Here is a 16,669-nt window from a genome sequence, read left to right on the forward strand (position 1 = left end):
TAAAATGTTGCTCCATGGTACTGAAATAACAGGCAAATATTAATGAGCTTCAAAACACTAACCGGAAGAAAGTAACCCTAACATCAAACGCTATGTTAAAATTGCCAATCTGAGCAGCTTCGCATATCCAGTGCTAATGCAACTACAAGGCATGCTTGCTTCTGTTTTAGTAATAATATGTGACAATTTCTTCAATCTCTATTCAGGGATTAAATAAGAAAAGCTAGATTTCCTTGTAGCAAATAAGAAAATTTCCAGCTCTCCTGGATACCTTTGCTGTGCCTCCAACTGGTTTTTAGCGCGATTTGATTCTTCTAGGAGTCCTTGCAATTCAGTTTGTTGCTCCCGGTATGACACCTCTTGAGCGCATAACATCTTATTCTCATGCTGCAGCCGCACAATGGTCTCCCTGTGCACAAGAAACCCAATTTTAGGATTACTGAAGAAGTACCAGTTTTATCTGGAGCTAAAAAAAACCCAGCACCATCAAAAGGTATCAGGATGGTAGGCTAAGTAATCACACACACACACATACTTTACATAACAAAAAAAATAGCATTTTACTTTAATTCTGCTGGCATGATTTCAGCTGCCAAATTATCCATTGGAGAAGAAATTTCTTCCAATACAGCATCTGCAATAAGGTAGAGAACAAAAATTCATTTTTATTATTTTTTATTTCAAAAAAGGGGCATTGGGGAGAGGGATTATCAACTACCGGGCTGAAAGTTCAACCTTATAAATAATTATAACCATTTTCCAAATTATGTCTTTCAGCCAGGCCTGCCCACCATACACTGCACCTGTACCAGTGCAGTTATATGGCCTAGCAATGCTAAGAATGATGTAGGAGATAATACATCTTAGAAAATGCAAGGAGGAAGACATGCAAGCTGGGAAAAGCTACATAGGTTTAGATCAGTGTTTCTCAACCTCGGCAACTTTAAGAGGTGTGGACTTCAATTCCCAGAATTCCCCAGCCAGCATGGGGAAGTCCACACCTCTTAAAGTTGCCGAGGTTGAGAAACACTGGCTTAGATGAATAACTTGGTGACCTTACAGAACATGCAAAACCAAATTGCCACATTTGCTTGATAGCAAAGCTTGGTTAGCTAGTTTTTTGTGCCTTCGTGAACTCAGCCTGTTTGGTTTGGTTAACTGATGCTACAATATATTGTACATATCCAGAAAAAAAATGGTTTAATTCAGTAACCAGATCAAGCATATAGTCATGTTCATATTTTAAAGTCTACATCCACAGACACTAGTCTCATGAGATGGGGAATCTCATTCTCAAGACACCTCCAAACATAAATTTCCCATCTTCTTCACTGCAGATACAGCAGGACTATCTCTTTGAATCCTTGAGTGATTTGGTAAATACCGTATTTTTCCGACTATAAGACGATACTTTTTTCTAAAATCCTTATGCTCAAAATTGAAGGGTGTCTTATTCAAGGAAGTCAGCCGAAAAGAGAACCGTGTGGTGGCAAAACTGCCCATACCTTGTCTCTGCGAACGGGCTTCCTCCAATCACAAGCCTCCAACCACGAGTGAAACTGCCCATACCTTGTCTCTGCGAATGGGCTTCCTCCAATCACAAGCCTCCAACCACGAGTGAAACTGCCCATACTTTGTCTCTGCGAACGGGTTTCCTCCAATCAGGAGCCTTATGTAACTGATGTCAGCTGATGCTGAACAAACCAATTGGAACGCATCCCATTGGAGGTGGAGAGCCCATAAAGATGTCAGAAAATAAAAATATAAATAAGGGAATGTCTTACTGTGCAAAATTTAAACTGAATGTAATCAGTTTTGCAAAACAGCATGGAAACAGAGCTGCAGAGAGACAGTTTGGACCTCCTTCCACTGAGTGTATCAGGTAAATATTACCTAATTACTAAATAAAAATGTGCTCTGCTTTATCTTTAAAATATTGATTTCTTAATTTTGGGTTGGAAAAATGGGGGGCGTCTTGTACATGGGGGTGTCTTATAGTCGGAAAAATACAGTAGATCACACTCTACTGAATTTATTTACAGAATAAACCATAACTGGCTGAATCGTACAACATACTAAACCATTAATCATGGTTTATAGACCACAATGACTGATTCACAGAACAAACAAAGCTAAAACTGAACAAACTGTTATGAGCTATTTATTGTGTGCATCAAGCCAGAGCATAAGCAGATTCCTTCCCTTCACTGTGGCTGCGCACTGTGATTTGGAACTGTTCAGGAGATCAGCTCTGCTTCCCTCCCCAAGCAATGCAGAGAACTCTTGGTAAGAACAGGTACTGTGAGTTTTTCTCCCAGCTCACCTGCTTGGTTTAGGAATTTCTGCTGCACCTGAGCACATCGCAGTTCCTCATTAGCTTCCCGAAGGGCCTCCCGCTCTTCAATCAGTCTCTGTGAAAATACTCTTGACATTACTCCCTTCAAAACTACTTAAAACATCAACCCACCATTAATTATTTCCTGAAGAAGCAATAGAACAAGGATGCCAAGACACCTCTTCCCTCCAGATCTCTCTCTGTCCTTGCCACCACCAAGGGGGAAAGCACCCAACCCGAGTACCAGTTCTGCATTACCTCCTTTTCTTTTACTAGTGCCTCAAATTTCTCCTTCAGATTTTTATATTCAAATTGCCATTTCTCTGCCTTCAAGGCTTCCTCTCCATGTTTGCTGTGGAGCTCTTGCACCTGAGGAGAAGAATGAAGATCTGCTTGGGGACTTCATTAACAGTCTCTTCTGCCTTCTCTTCTTCTTTTCCATTTTGCCAACATCAGCAGCTTTCTTCCTCATCATGAGTGTGTCTACATTACAAGCTTTCATATGCCAAAAATTATACTGACCACAAGGCTGCAATTGTGACAACTGTTTTGCCTCTAAAGCCACAGCACAGACACAGTCATCAGTTTAGTTCTAGTCAAATGACTTTTCCCCAAAACAAAAATCATTTTTACTTCTCAGAAGCCCTATCATAGCAGCTTGTTGGCCTTATCACCTGCAAGGCTTCCAACTGACCAAATATGACCTTCTACTACCATACCTGTCTTTTATGTGCTTCTAGTTGTGCACGCACAGCATTGGCACGCCGCAGCTCTTCCTCCAGCTCACAGGTACGCTGCATATAAACAGTGTTTCGCTCCTCTAGCAGGCGGACCTGCCGACGTAGGTCCCCCAGGTCTTCCAGTTTCTTTTTGTAAGAATCTACCATGGCCTCCAGCCGTCCCACCCTGTCTGATGAATGGCTGTAACAAAAAAAATGGCAGGGTAACACTTTGCACACATTTTAATATCAAATTAGTCCCAGTTGTCATCTAACTATCTGCTTTTTACTCAGTAAAGTAACTTTCTTGGCTACAGGAAGCATTCGTGTAAAGCAATGACATTGCTGCAACAAGGTCAGTACGTACCAGAGACTGAAACAATAACAATAAGAAACAAGGATCCCCTTCATATTAATCCCAAAGCTCCTGTATTCTGGCTCCCAATTTGGCTTTAGAGCCAAATGGGCATTCTAGGCACAGGAATCAAAGTCTGATTGAAGAATGGATCAAATGTTAGCAAGATCTTTGGCACCTCTTTAATAAAAAGCATTTTATATCCAATCTCCAATAAACTAAGTGATATGCTATATTTTTAGAATTAAAGGAAAACTCCTAAATTTCTACACAAAGCCACCTGAAAAATTAGCTTAAAAAACAAACTTTGCTTCTGGAATTTGGGACACAACACAAGATTTGCAAGAGATATTTTATGGCATACTTTGTGCTGAGTTAAAATTCAAACATGGAAGAACAGAACCTAGAAATGTACAAAGCAGAGACAGTAAATGCTGACAGAAATGCTTTCAGTGCAGAAATCCATCCCTCAAGTCTCAACTAAACCTATAAAAACTGCCAGCAATTCAAGGCTCTTCTATAATTAGTCCAAGTTCCATTAACAGATCAGCCCAAACTGGATTCTACATAAGAAGCGCATTCCATATTCTCAGACAAAATTCCTTAAATCTCAAGTTACAACTATTCCAATCTACTGTACTTCAGAGCTTCAAGTGTGATTCTTCAATTTATGGGCACATATAGCCCACAAATCATCTGGATTTTTGTTTGCAATATACCTCCTACACAGTTCCTAAATGCCTTTTAAACTAACAAGCTGTGTGATTTTCCAAAATCAAAAAATTCCAGGAATACATAGCACCCAACACACATATGCAGGTTTGACCTACAGCAGATCTATCCCAGTGCATGGCCTGCTTCCCAAGCCGACCACAAATACAGCTACAGAAACAATATTTTGCAGTCTTATAGTCAAGGTACCGAAAAGACTCACCGTAGGACATCCATTTCATCTTTGAGGGCTTGTGCTTCCTCTGCCAGGCTAGTCAGCTCCTCATTACGGTGTTGCATCTCCTGCACCTCCTTCTCAAGATCTTCACAGCGAACGCGGAAATCATCTCTACCGCTTTCCAGCCTGGCCCAAAGACACCTGGTTAAACAAGCCTAATTGCCTGGGCTCCACTGGTGTTGGTGTTTAGCAGAGAGGACCAATCCCCCCACCCCTCCCCACAAGTACCTGCCCTACCGGAAGTTCTCCTCTTGCAGCTGTTCTATCTGCGACTGAAGCAAAAGCAACTTCTTGCCAGTGAGTCCAGCAGCATCTGACTCCAGAGAACATTTTTGCTCCCGAAGGGTCTTGTTCTCCAGCACCAGTAAATTTTTTTCTTCCATTAAAATGGAGATCTAAAAGAGGAAAAGAGAGCAAGTGTAAACCAACTTGAAACAACAAGGCCTCAAAGCTCTAATACTGCGGCCATCAAAGTTTCTCTTACAGCTAAACTCCAAGGAGACTCAAAGCCCTCAAAGTCTGTGCAGTTTAACCTCGTCCTATAAGTGCACTAGAAAACAAAGAGGCAGGATAGGTTTGCTATTACCTCTCTGCCTTGGCTTCAAAATGGAAAAGCCAAACTTCTCCTTAGGCACACGCATACATGAAGCTATAGATAGTTACTTGCTCCTGCATTCTTGGGTTGTGGAAAGTCTGCAGCTGGTAATAAAACAGGACTAAAAGACAACTGTGCTATGCACAAGACTTCCTATACCGTACACAAAAACAACACAATTCCTCTTGCACCACCTTCTGGGTAGACTTCTATCATTCACACTAGAAATGCTAGCTTGTCTGCAATGGTACACGGCAAGCAAGAAGTTCCATTTTCTCCTTCAGATCTAGTGAAATCTTCCAAAGGTTGTGTTTCTTTCCTCAAAGCAAAAGCCATATTAAACTTAGCTGTTTACCTGTGGCAATGATCCTCAGTTTCTACAAAGGTTAAATACTACCAACTGAAGAGGCTGCAATCTCTACTTCACTAGAATATGTCCCCTCAACTTAAGTGTTTCAAGAATCTTTAGAGGCAACTTTAAAGCTTAAGGAAAGAACTGTGTGTTCAAAACTGATTTGCTATGAGGTCAGAAACCTCTACTCTGCCAGACACACCCCAGATTCTGTATGCCACCCAAGCCAACCCTGAGCACTCTCAAGCGGCTGTTAACTTGTCAGCATTGTGCATGCTCATGCAAGGAGGTTAGGCAAGCCCGCCAGGCATGGGGCTTCACTGCTGGATAAGCATCTCAGTTATCATAAGCAAGAGCTTGGGGAAAGGGAGGGCACTTACCTTCTTGGAAGGGACTGCATCCCCAGGGGCACTTTAGCACCTTGGAGGAGTAAAGTGGGAGGGGGTTTAAGGGAGAGAGATCAACCTATCCTTTTTCAGATCCCTCACCACCCATATACTCCCATTACTGCATAATCCAAATAACTTCACAATTACAGCATGTGTTGCAATTTACATCAGTCGAATATAATAATCTTATTTCTACTATTTGATAAGCGGAAGAGGCACGGGCTGGAGTCACATACTGTGCTGGGCCCTAATGTAGTTTGTTTTTGTAAACCCAATCATTCTGGCTTGTATATCATGGTCTTTTGAATGAACCAGGCCAAAATGGCTTGTTAAACAAATTGTGGTTGAATGAGATGTATGAATTCAGTCGCACGGTAACAAACCTGGGTTACAGGTCACCTGACAAAATTACCAGACCCAGGGTAGCCTCAAAACCTCCACGCTGGATTTGCTCTCTATACAAAGAGTGGAGAAAGAGAACAGCTGAGCACTAGGAGGAAAGGTAGGAGGAGGGATACACCACACTGCAGCCACACCCATTTGGTTCCATGCAGCCTAGCAAGCCCACACTATTAACAAAGAATTTGCACCTCAACCCAAGATGCTGGATTGTACTGGGGCTTGGGAGGAGAGAAACATTTTACTTTCTCTAAGGTAGAACCAACTATTCAAGTGCCCAGAATAGGGCAGGTGCCAAAATTCATGTTTAGGGACAAATTAATCAAGACTTTCCCAAGCATCAGTAACCATTCCCACAATGCACCAATCATTTACAAGGACTGCTAGACTAGCAGATCCTGCGAGCCATCCAGATTTTCCATCTGACTGAGAACTACTGAACTCATATCAACAGCCCCTCATTGCAATCACCTGATATGCATTTAGGAACTATATTCCTAAATGCAAAAGTAGAAAACACCGTTTTGATCTACAATATCCCTGGCCTCCAAAAGGAACCCACCTGATGCTCTAAGTCATGACAATGTTGGCGCATGTCATCTGTCTCCTCTAGGTCATCACTGAGGAAGTAATACTTTCGGGACTGTAAATCAAGGCAGAGGGATTGCATGATCATAGACACACTCAAGTAACTCAATCCAATGCATGTTGTGCCTCCTCTTCCTCATCCCACAGAAAAAGGTAGAGCTCTCTGTTCCTGTGTAAGTAATACCCATTATGGTTTGCCTGTTTCCCAGTTATATAATCCAACGGGTACCTGACTGTCGAAGTTCCCATATGTCTCTGAACTTAATGTGTCTGATGAATCTTTGGTCAACAGCTGCAAGAGAAGAGAGCATCAGTGTAGAATTGAGCTACACATACATATACACATTACTTTTCAAGCAGCACATCATAAAAAGCAGGCATAAATTAACTAAGAGACTCCTGGCGAAGACCAAAACTAGTGTGCCATGGGGGCACTATTCATTTTAATTAAAACTATAGTGGAGCCACTGGCTGGAAGGTGGTATGACTGTGGATTGAGAATCCAGGGCAGCCGAAAGAAGGCTTCCAGTTCCAAACTGAATAATTTTCATGCCAGATGGCAGAGCAAAACCACACTTACCTCCTGAATAGCTGTCATAACAACATGCTGAACAGATTCTTCCAAGGTCATGATCTGCTGGATGTGATCTACAAATAGATGAAGTTAGGAGCTCAAAGTAAGATCTAACTTGTTCTTTCCTTTCCCTGTTCAACTCCCCAGATTACCTTTCCATTTGAATCATGATGCTATGATAGCTGAATAGCATCACATTAGAGAACAGGGCTAGAAGGGGCGGTGGGTGGGGCAGAATATCAGATGTTAGCACAGAGTTTTGCCTCAGTCAATTTTCAGCAGGTGACATCCTTATGAAAAAAGAAAGGGGAAAAAAGAAAGGGGAGAGGAAAACTAAAAGGAGGAGAGAGAAGAGGGATCAACAGATTCTGTGAATTCTAAACTTAGTGCTAATGAAATTCTAAGCAAGTTAAGAATTTGCTGCGAGCAGGAAAGCAACACCACATTTTGGACAGCTGCTTGCTAGCCTCTCCATACCAGCATTTAAAGTATTCACTGCAAAGAAGTTGCCCTAGCATAGATGTCCATGTAGCCTTATTGTCCCATCCCCTGACTGTACTATCAAATTGCACACACATACCTTGCTTCTTCTCACAGCTGATGGCACAGCCCAGTACCAACTGTAGCAATTTCCCAAGCTCAGCCAGATCAGACAGCTCTCCAGCCAAGGCTACATCAGGCAACAGCTGCTCTGGGACTTGGTGGCCCAGCACCTTAGAGATATGCAGACAGCAATAAAAAATACCCCCTAGCAACCAATGGGCATTCTAACATTCCAGCTACCACTACCTATTTAACCTGGCTTACTGTACCTGCTGGAAGCACAATCCTTGTCAAGCAGAACTGAAGATAGGGCAATGTATGCAGGAGTTGGAAAGTTACATTTTAAGAACCTTTAATTTTCTAAAAAAGCCACTTGCCCAATAACTATTGAAAGCAAAGACAACTCAGATTGGCATATGTGATCTGTTCCCAACCCCTCCCAGTTTCATCCATGCATAAACCCTGTAGACCAAATTACCCTGGATCAGAATGGTAAGGCAAGGACTGGAACCAAGCTTAAGTCTAACACAAGTCTCAGCAGAGTAAGAAGTGGGAAACAAACAAACAAACCTGTATGTCCATAGAAAATGAAACATGACATTCAACATATCTGAAGTAGTGCTAAGTAATGAAATCTATGGATACAAAACAAGGAATGCGGGCTGAAGCTACAAACCCTTACTTTTCAATGCTGGCTTTAATGTGACCAAAATGGGTAATCTGAGATTCTTCATTTGACAGCATACCCCTGCTTTTTTAATGTCTCAGAAATATTAACAATTATATTGCCACTGTACCAGCAAACTCAGCCTAGAGAACATACTCACATCCTGGGAGTATTCAACCACACTTTGCAGGATCTTCTTCAGGTTGCTCACCTGGGGAAAAACGGGCAAAGATGACAATATATTTGTAGGTTTGCCCAAGTATCACAGAACTGCTTTCAAATAGTTCCAACTCAAACTATGTTCAAGAAGCCACCAAACTGGAATCCAATATTTCCAGTGCTAGGATGAAAAGAAAAGAGTAGTCATTACCTCTTAACAAGTTTCAATGCTACCCTGACAGGAAGAAGAGCCGTGATGATTTAGCAGGCAACAGAGTATGATGCAAGGTAGGTCAATTGACAGTGCTTGGTGAAGATGGCTTACAACTAAATGCCACCTTCATTTTCAAACCAAACAGCTGACTCTGTTTGGAGAACAAAGTGCTGCTACCCACTTCATGTACTCCCTCAAAAAGCACCTTGGAATGCTAAGTTAAGGTGACGAGTCAAGGTGATCAAGCTGTCATTTTTTGCTAAGATCTCAGTCGCTATTGGCACAAATAAGGGAGCAGCCTCACTTGTTATTCAGCAGGTGCAGGATCTCCTAAGAGACTCTAAACACACAAACTTCTTTCTTGTTATAATCAGATTCACACAGAGAAGTAAAAGACACTATCCAATATATACTGCAACCCACTAACTTAAACAAATCCCACTCTTAGGATAATTAGACTCAAGAATCCTATGTATTTTAGAACTGGCTCCTCTCTTGTCTCTCAAATGCCTTATAAAGCAGTATATAGCTGCTTTCGAACCCTGAAACCTCCAAATGTGTGGCTGGCTGGCTGGCTGCCTGCTACTGGGTTTCCTTTTCAAGTTCTCATTTCTGCTTCTCTGAGTTTGGGACCTCCTAACTAGTACCCAAATACATAGTTAATCATTGTTCCGTTCTTCTAACTGCAGACAGAGCCTTAAAAGGAAGCTAGATCATGATCTTTCTTCTCCATTAAGTCTATCTTCCACTCTTCTGGCCCCACTGCATTTCTTCCTTCTCTCCACTTTCTATGAGGCTGAAGTCATATTGCATAGCCATACTTTCATCTCATTCTTGGAAGCCTCATCACCATATAATAATCTCCACATAAATGTTTTCTTTTCTGCAAAAGTGCCACTTCACCCCTTCCTGTTTCTCTATGAGCATTCAATAATCTAAATTATATGCACTTGGCTCCTAGTATTTGGTTAAACAATGCTAACATGAGACCTGTTTTACCAGAGATAAGCATACAACAACAAGATAAAGCCAGGATCAAGTAATAAATAGTTTCCTTGCTATATATTTATGTTGAACTTTTTTATTATTCATGCTCAAGAAGAGCAGAATGCACTGAGCACTGAAAAGTAGTCTATCAACACAGTTCGAAATACAAGCCCCCAAAGAGAGGTAAGAATATCTGGGACACAGATGCTTTGGGGACATCAATTCACTGAATCCCAATACCTACTTTCAGTCTCCAGTTGTCACCAGTATCATCTTTAATCCGTAGGAGCCATGTTTCATTGAACCAAAAGGGGTCTCTGGAAAGGAAAAATGTAAAGCTTTTGCTCTTGGTTATGTGGGAGTAGGAAGTAAACTCTTTATAGCAAACCACAAGTAATCAGTAATTCCAGGATCAATCACAGAAAATCCAGGTGACAGGTTTTACAGTAGCTACTCAGATGTATGCTTTGCCTGCCCTACATCCCAGAAACAAAAAATTCTTCTCACAGTCCTACTGTGACAAAGATAACTACCGTGTGTTCTTCTGTCTCCTGAGCTGTTGGCTGTCTTTCTGATCTGATCTACCCTAGCATAAATTGTCCAGTTATAAGTTGTGCAAAAGGAAAAATGTATTCAGAGTGTTTACTTTTCTTGTAGACTTAGTCCCACATGTGTTAGCTGACCCCTTTATCTCAAAATGGAAAAAAGGGCTGGAGAACAAGCTGCACTATTACGACTTCTCTCCTCATGCACAAATGACAACGAGGTATAACTTGGCCAGGAAAAAACTCAGCTAAAGAATATTTGATATGTATCAACCAAATTACCAGTCATAATTTTCTAGGTATTTTTATCTGATAATCATAGCAATATTCCAGAGAGCTCTGATACTCTTACGTTATAATGCCCTGCAGACTGTGGTTCTTGAAGGGAGATTCCAGAAAATCTCAGTTAATGAGCATCTTTGTCACTGTAAATCAGGAGTGAGTGAAACAATAGTCTACATGCTTCTTTACTATCAATTCTAAGATTGCTAACATACATTAATCACATCTTGATTAGCTCAATAACTAGGTCATATTGCCTCTTTTTAATCTCAATTATCTTTTACTTGACCAAAGAGATGTACTCTGAAGTCATCAAATTCTGTTTAACAAACAAGATTTGATAGGACTTCACTAGGAACAGTTTGACTTGTTCCACATTTAGTAATAAATGTTATTTATTTAGTAAACAATCTGTTAATCCTGTTTATCTGTTTCTAGCTATATTTACCAAGTTTTTTTTCACTGAAGCCTTAGAGTTAATAGTCTCGGTGTTCAAAGTGGTTTATCTTTACTAAGAGAGTTATACCTGTGCTAGCTCAGTTCAATTTATCTTTTTATTCCATTTTGTTTTATTTATGTTATCTTCTATCATATTTATTTCCATTTTTTGTTTTGTATGGCTAGTCAATGACCAAAATAAAGTACTTTGATTTTGGCACTCAGAGCTCTCGTTGAGTGCTTTCAGGTTGGCAGTTTGTAAGACATGGGAAGAAGAAAATAGACATTTAGGTGATAGTTGAGGATTTTGTTAGACTTCCCCATCATCAACTTTGTGAGAACTGCTTTAAGACACTTCCATCTTCCACTAGGTTCTTCATGAAACTCACATCTTGTGTAGCACCTGGGCAATTGTAACCCCACTGGTCAAATCTTCCATCTTGATACATGGTGATGGAACATGGAAAGTTTGCATCTGGAAAAAATAAATCAATTTGGTAAGCACAGACAAAAAGCAATTTCCACAGCCTTGGACCACACAATATCTATAAATGACCCAACATGACTCTATCAATGGTGATAGTAGTGACTATAGAAAATATTTTATCACTTTCTTATAATTCTGATTTTATAAGGAGATACAAAGTGTAAGAACTCTGCTATTACACAGAATGTTATTTTTGCCCAACTAAAATTGTATGCAGCAGCCTTTCCCCATCTGGACATTTCCCAGATGTGTATACCTCAGTGCCAAGAATTCTCAGCCACAGGGCTGCTGCTGAAAATTCTGGGAGCTGATGTCCATATAGCAAAGGTATTCTGGTTGGAGAAAACTGTTGCGCAGAAATAGATGTGCTTAAGGCCAACCTAAAAACTTTATACTTTCTCAAATCACTTTGTTGTTGTCGTTGTTGTTCAGTCGTTAAGTCGTGTCCAACTCTTCATGACCCCATGAACCATATTGCGCCAGGCCTTCCTGTCCTTCACTGTCTCCCTGAGTTTGCTCAGTTTCATGCTCATTGCTTCAGTGATACTATCTAACCATCTCATCTTCTGCCGTTCTCTTCTCCTTTTGCCTTCAATCTTTCCCAGCATCAGGGTCTTTTCCAAAGACTCCTCTCTTCGCATTAGGTGACCAAAGTATCTGAGCTTGAGCTTCATTATCAATCCTTCCAATGAGCAGTCAGGGTTGATTTCCTTTAAGATTGACTGGCTTGACCTCCTAGCAGTCCAGAGGACTCTTAAGAGTCTTCTCCAGCACCACAGTTCAAAGGAATCAATTCTTCGGCGCTCAGCCTTCTTTATGGTCCAGCTCTCACAGCCATACATTACTACTGGAAAAACCATAGCTTTGATTATGCGGATCTTTGTTGGCAAGGTGATGTCTCTGCTTTTTAATATGCTGTCTAGGCTTGCCATAGCTTTCCTCCCAAGGAGCGTCTTTTAAATTCACGGCTGCAGTCTCCATCTGCAGTGAACTTGGAGCCCAAATAAATGAAGTCTGTTACTGCTTACATTTCTACCCCTTCTATTTGCCAGGAATTGATGGGTCCAGATGCCATGATCTTAGTTTTTTAAGGTTGAGTTTCAAGCCAGCTTTTGCACTCTCCTCTTTCACCCTCATCAAGAGGCTCTTTAGTTCTTCTTCGCTTTCTGCCATTAGGATGGTATCATCTGCATATCTGAGGTTGTTGATGTTTCTCCATGCGATCTTAATTCCAGCTTGTGATTCTTCCAGCCTGGCATTTCTCATGATGTACTCTGCATATACAGCAAGTTAAATAATCAGGGTGACAGTATACGGCCTTGTCATACTCCTTTCCCTATTTTGAACCAATTGGTTGTTCCATGACTGGTTCTAACTGTTGCTTCCTGGCCCGCATACAGATTTCTCAGGAGACAGGTAAGATGGTCTGGTACCCCCATCTCTTTAAGAATTTGCCACAGTTTGTCGTGATCCACACAATCAAAGGCTTTTGCATAGTCAATGAAGCAGAAGTAGATGTTTTTCTGAAACTCTTGTGCTTTCTCCATGATCCAGCAAATGTTGGCAATTTGATCTCTAGTTCCTCTGCCTCTTCAAAACCCAAAATCTATGCCTATAGATAAATGGGCAGCAAGACAACAGTGTCCAACATACAATGAGCAAAATGCAAGTATTCCTACATGCCAGCATGCCATTCATATTTACTGTGAATTACCAAGTAGAGATAGCCACATTCATAGACAGGCCATTTTCAACTATGATGATAAAGCAGTCTCAGTACCCTCTTCCTCTGAAGGGAAGAAGATATCTACAAACTTACGACATGATTCATACCTAGGATATTTTGGGAATGCCAAGAGCGAGCTTGAAAAGTGGGGGGGGGGGGTTGGTTTGTTAATGCTGTACATCATCCCAGGAAGTAATCTTGAGTTTCTGCTGCAGTACATGTACAATACCCCCAGCAAGTTATCTCACAACTTCCTGAACTGCTTCTAATATGCTTAAGCAAAACTGTAAATTCTTATAATGCAAAAACGAATGCATGGACAAATAAGCAGTCTCCCTAATTTGCACTAATCGAATTCATAGTTTTCTGGTATAAACATAACAGCTATTTCTTCTACCCTCCTTGACAACAAATAACAAATTTGCTGGATCATCAAATCACAAATATTATCTATAGAGAGAGACTTCTCTTCCTGGTTTGCTTGGTAGGATCTTAATATTTGGTTCTTAACTGTAGGCCTTCTAAATAAATATCTATATGGCAACACCTTTAATTGTATTCATTCTTATAAGTAACTAATAATGTAGTTTTCACACATTTCAAGTTAGAGAGAATTCTCAGTCATGCGGGAAAAACTTAGGAAATTCTTTTATTAATTAGAACCAAAGTAATGGTTGATAATATTCAATTCCTACACGCTGAATTATGACTCCATTAGCAAATATGCATAATGTTCAGGGATGATAAACACTGTGGTCCAGTGGTGTGTGGGGACTAAAGAGTAGAAACCCTTTAACTCATGAAGAAAATGAGTCTGGTGTCAGAGGCTTTGTTTGTTTGTTTGTTTGTTTATTCCTCATCTTTATATAGCTGCCCATGTCACAGAATGTGACTCTGGGCGGTGTACAACAAAAACAAACCATAAGACAAACATTAAAAAATTGCATAATAAATACTATTATAATCTGCCTATATAATATGTTAGGCCTTTGAAACAGACACGTTAATAAATATGGTTTCCTTAAAAATGTGTAATACAGCAATCTGCTTCACTTACTTGAACCTATAGTATAGCACCAAATAGAGCAAGTTACAAAAAGCAAAACCTTTTCATTTTTGCCGTGAATTCAGTAACCGGTAGGGAAAATTCAAATTTATACTTCCCATTTTCACTAATAATGATGATCTGCTACAGAATTGTATTTGAGAAAATTTTAAACCTTCTAAAACACTATACAAATGCTAAGTTGTTATTTTAGGGTATTTTAGAACACCTAGATGCTGGAGAGATTGTGATTGGTGATGGAGGAATTGTCATTGCTCTTGAAAAGAGGGGTGATGTAAAAGCTGGATCTTGGACTCCTAAAGCTATAGTAGAACACCCAGAAGCAGATAAAGTGTGTGTATGTATGTATGTATATTTATTTATTTACCAGCCAAATATTGAGAGTTGGATAGTGTGTGTGTGTGTGTGTGTGTTGCACAACCAAATATTGCAAGTTGGATAGTTATCCAGTTTATTCTACAACATATTGCTCCAATCCGGTTAAAATTAGTTATTATTAAAGCTTCTAATTTCATTTGCTAAGAATTTATTTCAGTGACGCAGTCATAATTAGTTAGGTAGACACTGTTGGGCACATTTTGCGTGTACTACTGAAAACAGTTCTATCAGTCTCATATTCTGTATTTACTCTTCTGATTTATACCTATCTTTATTTTATGATTATGGTTTAAACAAAAGAATGGCTTTATTTTTAAATGTGCAGTTTTCCAGATTTTTATGTTTTCCCAGTTTCAAAAACACTTTAACAATGGGTTAAATAAAATTACCATCTTTTAAATTACTAGTCTTTAGCAGTGTTTCTTAAACTTTTGCTCTCAGGACCTCTTCCCACTTTTAAAAATTATGGAGGACCCCAAAAGAGCTTTTGTTTGTATGGGTTATATTTATCAATATTTACCATATTAAAAATTAAAATTGATAAGACTCACATGGCACTATAAGGTGTAATGTCTCAACAAAAGTGTCTTTCACTGAAACACTACACTCCATAATGTCCTATAGGTCTTACAGTCTAAGCCTTTGACACCGGACTTATCTCCATGAATAAAAGGGTCCCTTCAAACTTAGGAGCAGGATAACTAAATTTGTCAGATGAAACCAAACTAGTATATACTGTTGAGAGCACTGGGTGAATCTGGATAACAATGGAATAGGATACAGACAGATGAAGATTTTGAAATTAACTGTAAGAAATCCTCCTGTGGGAAAGTTTTGTTGACTGGAAAATAAACATACGATAAGAGGGGACTTTGAAGGTTGACTAGAGGCAACCACAGAGAACTAAAGATTACAATTAAAGGAGAAGAGACCCATTATTACAATGGAGCAATACTATTTGACTATAGAAGAAATCAAGGATATTTGGGAACAATGTACCCAGAAATTACTCTTAAGATTGTCTGCCACTATAAAAATGGATTTAACAGAGGCTACAGAAGAGGAACAGATTTTACTGGACAAAATAGAAACTGAGGCTGATCTGAATGTGGATCTAAAAATGGATTTTAAAATGCCAGACTACAAGAGTGATATGAAAAGGGCTTCTGGTGGGGACAATGGAAGCTTAGTCATCTTTTTGTGAGAGGGGAGACGGCACTGCAGCTGATTGGGGGCTGGCAGCAAGCGCTGGCCAATTAACTTGCTCTGGATCAAGGAGGAAGCGTGAAATCAACCCATCTGCCCTCCGGATGGCTGTTCCTTGAAAGCTAATCACGGAGATAAAAGCCTCTGCAAATGGCTTTCGGGTTGGGAGGTGGGGATCCATCTTTGTTTGCAGCTGCGGTACAGCCTTTTAAGGACACTAGAGCTGACCAAACCTCATTTCTAAACATTGTGGATTATAATTATTTTTCAACTTAAGAAAGACACAACAGATAAATAATTCTCTTGGAGCTTATCCTTATTTTCGAGACTCTATTTTTAAAAGAAGAAATAGTTTTAATTTGAAGCTGATTAACTCACAAAAAGCTGGATGAAAATTGGAATTTAAAAAAGAATTAAAAGTTATTTACAGTGAAAAGGGAAGATTTATTTGTTAGAAGTTAATTTTTCTATGAAACTCCATTTGTAGTAACAAGGATTGTTTTTTCCATGGGAAAGTTTTATGTTGTGCTTGTCTATGCCTGCTAATTGGCTGGGTTTTCAAAACAGAAGAAGACTGTAACTCAATCCCTGTGTATTTTCTTTGATGCATACTTGCAATTCCAGCTTGAAAGACGCGAGAGGGTGTGAACTGTCAGTTTACTTTCTCTTGTATTTAATTATATCCAGCTAGCCTTTTTACTTGTGCAAAGGAAAAA

At 39.9% G+C, this 16,669-nt stretch overlaps 1 protein-coding gene across 2 annotated transcripts in view; it reads right to left on the reverse strand.

Annotated features, from left to right (window-relative positions):
- HOOK2 (hook microtubule tethering protein 2) overlaps window positions 1-16,669 on the reverse strand; it is a 29,067-nt gene that overhangs the window by 8,346 nt on the left and 4,052 nt on the right. For both annotated transcript variants that reach the window (XM_007420971.4, XM_015888655.3), the window contains exons 2-15: window positions 11,480-11,565; window positions 10,070-10,142; window positions 8,626-8,676; window positions 7,836-7,968; window positions 7,262-7,329; window positions 6,911-6,973; window positions 6,656-6,736; window positions 4,596-4,753; window positions 4,344-4,484; window positions 3,055-3,256; window positions 2,594-2,704; window positions 2,324-2,411; window positions 565-634; window positions 272-409 (exon numbers count right to left, since the gene is read on the reverse strand). In XM_007420971.4, coding sequence (XP_007421033.1) covers window positions 272-409; window positions 565-634; window positions 2,324-2,411; window positions 2,594-2,704; window positions 3,055-3,256; window positions 4,344-4,484; window positions 4,596-4,753; window positions 6,656-6,736; window positions 6,911-6,973; window positions 7,262-7,329; window positions 7,836-7,968; window positions 8,626-8,676; window positions 10,070-10,142; window positions 11,480-11,565 — 1,463 coding nt within the window. The remainder of the gene's footprint in view (window positions 1-271; window positions 410-564; window positions 635-2,323; window positions 2,412-2,593; window positions 2,705-3,054; window positions 3,257-4,343; window positions 4,485-4,595; window positions 4,754-6,655; window positions 6,737-6,910; window positions 6,974-7,261; window positions 7,330-7,835; window positions 7,969-8,625; window positions 8,677-10,069; window positions 10,143-11,479; window positions 11,566-16,669) is intronic.

The sequence above is a fragment of the Python bivittatus genome, unplaced genomic scaffold (genome assembly GCF_059951505.1).
Source record: "Python bivittatus isolate LINGU-HERP-01145 unplaced genomic scaffold, Pbiv_v1 ctg000080_np1212, whole genome shotgun sequence".
NCBI classification, from domain to species: Eukaryota; Metazoa; Chordata; class Lepidosauria; order Squamata; family Pythonidae; genus Python; species Python bivittatus.